The 7,189-nt window shown below is 47.2% G+C and overlaps 1 protein-coding gene across 1 annotated transcript in view; it reads left to right on the top strand.

Annotated features, from left to right (window-relative positions):
- Positions 1-7,189, top strand: part of ZFYVE28 (zinc finger, FYVE domain containing 28) — a 38,140-nt gene that overhangs the window by 6,945 nt on the left and 24,006 nt on the right. Inside the window, exons 5-6 of the mRNA XM_015417545.1 lie at positions 509-610; positions 3,209-4,599. Coding sequence (XP_015273031.1) covers positions 509-610; positions 3,209-4,599 — 1,493 coding nt within the window. The remainder of the gene's footprint in view (positions 1-508; positions 611-3,208; positions 4,600-7,189) is intronic.

Raw genomic sequence — 7,189 nt, 5'->3', positions numbered from 1 at the left:
TCAATAGTGTGAGGGCTCCTAGTGTCCTGGCCCCACTGCTGGACCTCCTGATAGCACCTGGTATATTTGGCCACTGTGTGACACAGACTGGATGGGCCATTGGCCTGGTCCAACATTGGCTTCTCTTATGTTCTTATATGAACTCTCAGTCTGGAGCAAGGGATGCTCTGTATTCTTGGTACTTGGGGGGGGGTCAATAGTGTGAGGGCTCCTAGTGTCCTGGCCCCACTGCTGGACCTCCTGAGGGCCTCTGGTATTTTTGGCCACTGTGTGACAGAGTGTTGGACCGGATGGGCCATTGGCCTGATCCAACATTGACTTCTCTTATGTTCTTATGTTCTTACCCACCTGAATCAGTTCAAGAACTGCTGGCCTATATTTGCTCACGGGTTGTTCTGCCCTATCAACGTCTGTGGTGGCATCAAGGAGGAAGAGGGCCTGTGGAGCACCGGTGGTTTAAACACATACAACATGAGCTTGACTTTTCCTTTTGCCTTTGGAATTGCAGCGGGCTTGTTGTTTACTCGGAAGGACCTCTGAATCTCGACCGTAAGCAAGAAGAGATGTCTGAGCTTTTCAGACCCTTCCACACGTTACTAAGGAAGATAAGGCAAGTCGCTTGGTCATAATGCTGTGTTCCCATTCATTCTCTCTCTCTCTCTTCCTCTGTCTCGACTCTCCCAGATCCTTTATTTTACCAGCAAAGTAATAAGTTTATTGTCTCTCCCATAGAAGGGTTAAGCAACTTATTCTGCTTGGCAAGCATAACGGTTTTCACACTTAGTCTGTGGTGCGCTTCTCGTAAGAATCCCAAGACGGGCTGTTTCACCCGGTGTAAGAGACGGAGTGGTTTTATCTGGGAGAGGCTCACGAAACACGGGGGATCCCTGATCATTTCGCTGTCGCCTTCACCACGCTGACATGGAGCCTGGGAGCATGGTCCTTACCCATTCAGCCCTTATACTTCCCCAATCTGGCCACCCCTTGACTCAGACCCTGAAGACAATGCTAGCTAGTGTCTCAGATACGCCTTTGATCCTCTTACTAACCCTAACCTGTCAGGGTCTTTAGTCAGGTTACACAACACAGAGCTTCATAAGAAGGTAACTGTTTATTGGTAGATCCAGTACTAGAGACCCATTTACACCTTGTGTCAGGAATGGCCGCCTATACAAGGGCCTCTGACTTATACTAGAATCAATTTGAGTAGATGGACACAGTCACTGTGACAACTAACGCTAAACAGTACTAGAGACACATTTACACCTTGTGTCAGGAATGGCCGCCTATACAAGGGTCTCTGACTTATACTAGAATCAATTTGAGTAGATGGACACAGTCACTGTGACAACTAACGCTAAACAATATTTCATTGAAAAATATTCAAAATTATAATATACAAAATAGTGTACAATTAATATGATACAATAGTAAGTGTAGACGGTGGTCTCCGGAATGTCCTGCCGTTTCGACAATAATCTTCTTCTGAACAAAGATGAATGACATGTAGTGGCTCTCAAGAATTCATTTCAACTGGTAACATATCAAAATTTCACGGATCTCACTGATGATTCAACAATCATTATAGCTACAATTTCAAGAAGAGCCTTCCGTGGGCAAATAGTATTGTAATACCGTTAACTTTTCCAGCCGAGTAAACCTGCAGCTGGAGCATCTACAAGGTCAAGCATAAGATAGCAAACAGTTGGTGAGCCAGGGGGAGCTGAGACAGAAAACGGGAGGGCACCCCCCCCCCCCCACATCCCAGACCTATGACAGGGCTACCTGACAACCTACTGCCTCCCTAAGATAGACTAACCTGAGCCCATGGTTTCATGCAGTGTCAGCACTGAGGCCCTGGCTACATTCCGGCATCACAACAGGCACAAGCATGGGTTGTTCCGCATCCACCCAGTCCCTTCTGCCCTGTGTGGAGTCCTGGCAAAGACTTCCTGATTTCCGAAATCATAAAACTCCAGTTTGCCATTTGAATGTGAGTGTCTGGGCAAATAGCTTCTTCCCCATGAACAGGAATTCTGAACCGTGGTTTAATCCCGGTTTGGCATCCCAGTTTGTGGGGAGGAAACAGACTCCAGTATCCCTAGACCTCCTGCATAACGGCAAATTGGTCTGAATGTTCACAAAGCTAAGATGCCTTCACTTGCTCTCTGGACAGAGGGAGGCCGAAGGTGGTGCTTAAGCAACAACGCGCCCTTCCTGCCTGTCATGGGCGGAGGTTTGCTGTGACCTCTTCATGTATCAAATCAGGGGTCCCCTAAGCTCCACAGGCGCACACTGACACCTTTCCTGGTGCTGGCCAAGTACTTTTACAAAGTGAACATGACAAGCAATGTTCCCTCTAAGCTGTGGAATCTTGTGAGCAAAAACTCTACTCTGTGAGCTACTGGCATTAAAGTTGTGAGCGAGCGATTTGGCTACTGCATAAATTAATTGTCTCTGGAGTCACCCTTCCTGAGCAAAGACAAAAATCTGTGAGCTGGAGGCTGAAAAACTGTGAGCTAGCTCACACTAACTCAGCTTAGAGGGAACACTGATGACAAGGCTCTTGCCCAGCCAGGCTTCTGATTGGCCACTGGCATTCTGCTGGGCTGTGCAGATTAAACTAATGTTTCAGCAGCAGCTGTCCCCACAGTGTTGGTTTTAGTCTCTCTGTCTCTCTTCATTCCCAGTGTATTTTTAAAAACTGCTTGCCTTATCCCCTCCACTTGGGCTTCCTTAACAACCTATAACAATAATTAATAACTGTTGAATACCTTTATATATTTTGTACTTATCTTATGTATTCTGTACTTCATGAATAACTTTTGTATTCTGTTCGCTTTAATATTTAAACATTAATTGAGCGCAGTCAGGATACAGTTTTCCTTTATTGGGATCCTTTTTTGAAGGACGTCTTGGCTGTGACCATCTACTTTAAGTCTCCAGAAGGTCCTGCCTTCAACAGCCTCGCTCAGGTCTTGGGAACGGAGATCTGCAGATTCCTTGATTGAGTCCGTCCATCTCACGTTGCCACCTTAAGCTTTTCCTAGCGTGTCTCATGTACCTTATGAGTTGAAACTTTAAAAGCTGTCGAAATACAGTTGATGCGCTCTCTCTGCCTGCTTTCACGTTGTGGCTAAAGAGTTGTGAACAATATGAGTTCTCATGTCGATCTCACAACATTCTGCATTGTTTGCTCACTTCCTAGGGATCTACTACAGACTCTCACCGATGAGGAGCTGTATACTCTGGAGTGTAACCTCTGTATATCCCAGGATTTTGACTTTCCTGAGAGAGCAGATCCTCAAGTGCCACCTGTCATCATCCCAAACTTTATGGCGGCTTTACCATCTGAAGAGGTTCCGGAAAAATCTCCAAATACCGAAGTGGAGCTTGCCTGTTCCATACAGTATGACGAGCAGGAGCTGGAGCAACTGAGTAGAATGGTTCACAAAGCGGGGGATGAGATGTCCTCCTTGCTCTCGCCGCCAAGGGACTGCCGGTCTCCCGTTTGCAGACCTAGCGCGAGGAACGCAGGCAGCAGCCGAAGGGACTCTCCAGATATGGTTCTCCTGAACAACTCGCGTAACGAAGAGGAGAGCGTGTTCCTCATCGATGACCTCGACGGAGTGATAGAAGTTCTCTCTGGGACGGGTTCACCCAGCGACGCGTTCTGTGATTCCTGTCACGCTTCGAAGCGCAGGGCTTCGTGTGGCGACCCCCTGTTGTGCAAATGCGGTCACCCAACTGAGCAAGGCCCGCTTTTCACGGGGAAAGGAGAGGGCGATCTCGACAACAACAACACTGAAGAAGGCAAGCCGCCGGCCGATACCTCACTTCAAAACTCCTGCAGTTGTTTTGAAGGCCCCAATCCTCATTTGTACCTCAATGCCTGGGATGCGTACGCTCACGACGTGGAAACGGCAGAACTGATCGCTCACCGGACTGGAGGGATGAAGATCTCTGCTACAGTTATATTTAATCCAAAATCTCCCCCTTCGGAATCCTCAGAATCATCTAAAGTAGTGAAGACTTGCTCTGCCGGGGACTCGCATTATTTGGCCGATGAGGAGGGAGAGTCACAGCAGCCCAGCTTGGCTGCCACAAATTGCCTTGTCAATTCCTGTGTGTGTTGCGGGAGTTGTGACGGCGGCGGGGAGGACGGCGGCGCTTTAAAGACTAATTGCTTCCCGGGGAAAGTCATAAATGCCTCTTCCAGTTTACTGAAATTAAAAGGGAAAAGTCAACTGGATAAATCGGACAGCACAGTTTCTGTACAAGAGATCTCAAAAACCGAGCCCTACATTTTGCTAGCGGAAAGGAACTCTCCTAGAGAGGAGCCGGCTCTTTCCAGCCACTCTAAGGGCTCGGTGTACTCCTCACCTTCCCATCTGAGAGCAGAGAATGGGCCCAAAGTAAACCAAGAAGCCTTTGGCCCAGAACAGAAACGTGAGGAAGGAAGACGGCCGCATGAAAAGTCATCAGAGGTTAGCGAAGAAAAGAATGAAAGGATATTAAAGGACGGCGGATCCAGGAAAAGTTCAAAGCAAGCACTTCCTGCCGTTTTTACCGACCCGGAAATGGGGTACAAAATAACAGGTTACAGATTTGCCTATAACAATGTGTGGTGCAATGCCCCCTCTACGCTGTGGAGTCTTGTGCGCAAAGAGTCTACTCTGTGAGCTCCTGGCATTAAAGTTGGGAGCGAGCGATTTGGCTGCTGCATAAATTAGTTTGCTTGGGAGCCCTCCTTCCCGAGCCAAGACAAAAATGTGTGAGCCGGAGGGTAAAAAACTGTGAGCACTGGTGTGGCGGTGGAAGGTGCCTCTGCCTGTCTTTGCACAGCAACCCTGGAGTTCCTGGGTGGTCTCCCATCCAAGTACTAACCAGGGCTGATCCTGCTTAGCTTCTGAGATCTGACAAGATCGGGCTGGACCGGGCCATCCAGATCAGTGCATAAGAATGCATGTTCTTGAAGAGCCAGCTTGATGTAGTGGCTAGACGGGGTGGTTTCACACCCACTGAAGAATGCGCTTTCAACCCACTTGCACACTCGAAAGCGTGTTTTGCTGTTTCACGCAGGAAAATCCATTTGCAAAGTGGATTGAAAGTGCATTCTTCCGCATCTGTGAAAATGGCGGCGTGTTGGGGTAGGATAGGTCCAAATCCCCACTTGCCATGGAAGCTTGCTGGGTGACCTTGGTTAAGTCATTCTCTTTCAGCCCTGACCTACCTTACTGGGTGACGTTTGTGAGGATAAAATGAGGGAGGGGAGAATGATGTTGTAAGCCATGTGCGGTCCTCACTTAGAAGACCAGAGGGGTACGATTAAACCAAATCAAGAACGCTGTAACTGCTGGAAGAACAAAAAGATGATTCTGGTCCAACCTTCTGGGGCAACAGAAAACAACTCTGCACCATCCTCTCTATATGACAGCCCTTCAAGTACTTGAAGATGGTGATCATATCACCTCTCAGTTGTCTCCTCTCCAAGCTAAACATACCCAGCTCCTTCAACCTTTCCTCATAGGGCTTGGTCTCCAGACCCCTCCCCATCTTCTTTGCCCTTCTCTGGACACGTTCCAGCTTGTCTGTATCCTTCTTAAATTGTGGTGCCCAAAATTGAACACAATATTCTAGGTGAGGTCGAACCAGACCAGAGTAAAGGAGGTAGGCACCTGCAAACCTCTGTAAAAAAACATGGGAGGTTTGTGGGAGATGTGATTGCACGAACCGTGGCTCACAAACCATGAACTGGACAGTTTTTGTGACGAACTTAGGTTCGTGACGGGGTTCGTGCCAATTCCTACTCCCGAGAGTTTCCTTCTAGGAGTTCTTTGTCGTTTTTTCCTCTGTTTCCCACTTCTGCGCCTGCTTGTGTACCATTTTCTTCTAGGTAGGAGAATAGGAAAGGAATGCATTAGATCATTATTTGTGCATGGGTTAAAGTGAAGTTCCTAAAACATTTAATTTTTAGAGCAGGTCCACCCAAGTATGTATGATATTTATTTACTTTCTTCTGCCTCTCATGCTGAGGATCAGGGCAAATGAGAGAATTATAAAACAGCACGATAAAGAGTATAAAATACACACAATCAACAATGCAGAACAAAGTTTAAGTCCATCGGCACCTTGAAGACCAACACAGTTTTATTCTGGTTATAAGCTTTTGTGTGCACGCACACTTCTTTGGATACATTGAAATGGAAGCCATCAACCATTATATATAGCTTTTTGCAAGGAAGGGCAAATGAGCATCAAGATTAGCCCGTTGTGGCAATGCCCTCCCCACCCTCTATCAATATGTAATGGTGAGTGACTTCTCTTTCAGTATATCTGAAGACGTGTGCATTCACATGAAAGCTTATACCCAGAATTAAACTTTATTGGTTTTAAAGGTGTTCCTGGACTCAGACATCATTCTGCTCATTCAGACCAATGTAACTACAATGCAATAAAACTGGATTGTTGTTGTTCAGTCGTACAGTCGAGTCCGACTCTTCGGGACCCCACGGACCAGCTCCCGCCAGGCCCTCCTGTCTTCCGCTGTCCTCTGAAGTTGGCTCAATTTCATGTTCGTTGCATCTAGGACACTGTCTAACCATCTCATCCTTTGCCGTCCCCGTCTTCTTTGACCTTCAATCTTTCCCAGCATCAGGGTCTTCTCCAGTGAGTGCTCCCTTCTCATTTGGTGGCCAAAGTATTTGAGCTTCAGTTTCATTATCTGGCCTTCCAGGGAACAGTCAGGGTTGATTTCTTTTAAGATTGACTGATTTGATCTTCTTGCAGTCCAAGGGACTCTCAAGAGTCTTCTCCAGCACCATAGTTCAAAAGAATCTATTCTTCGGCGCTCGGCCTTCCTTATAGTCTGCATATCTGAGGTTGTTGATCTTTCGGCCTTCCTTATAGTCCAACTCTCGCAGCCATACATGACTACTGGGAATACCATTGCTTTGACCATGCGGACTTTTGTTGGCAGGGTGATGTCTCTACTTTTTATCATGCTGTTTAGGTTCGCCATCGCTTTCCTCCCAAGGAGCAGGCGTCTTTTAACTTCATGGCTGTTGTCACAGTCTGCGGTGATCTGGGATCCCCAGATCTATGTAGGTATCTTTAGATCATTAGCTGTTGTAGATTTTCCGGGTTGTGTAGCCGTGGTTTTGGTATTGTAGGACCTGACGTTTCGCAC

The sequence above is a fragment of the Gekko japonicus genome, unplaced genomic scaffold (assembly GCF_001447785.1).
Source record: "Gekko japonicus isolate JY-2015 unplaced genomic scaffold, Gekko_japonicus_V1.1 scaffold5023, whole genome shotgun sequence".
Taxonomy (NCBI): Eukaryota; Metazoa; Chordata; class Lepidosauria; order Squamata; family Gekkonidae; genus Gekko; species Gekko japonicus.
The sequence above is the reverse complement of the archived record's forward strand: the minus strand, read 5'-3'. Positions and strand labels throughout refer to the sequence as shown.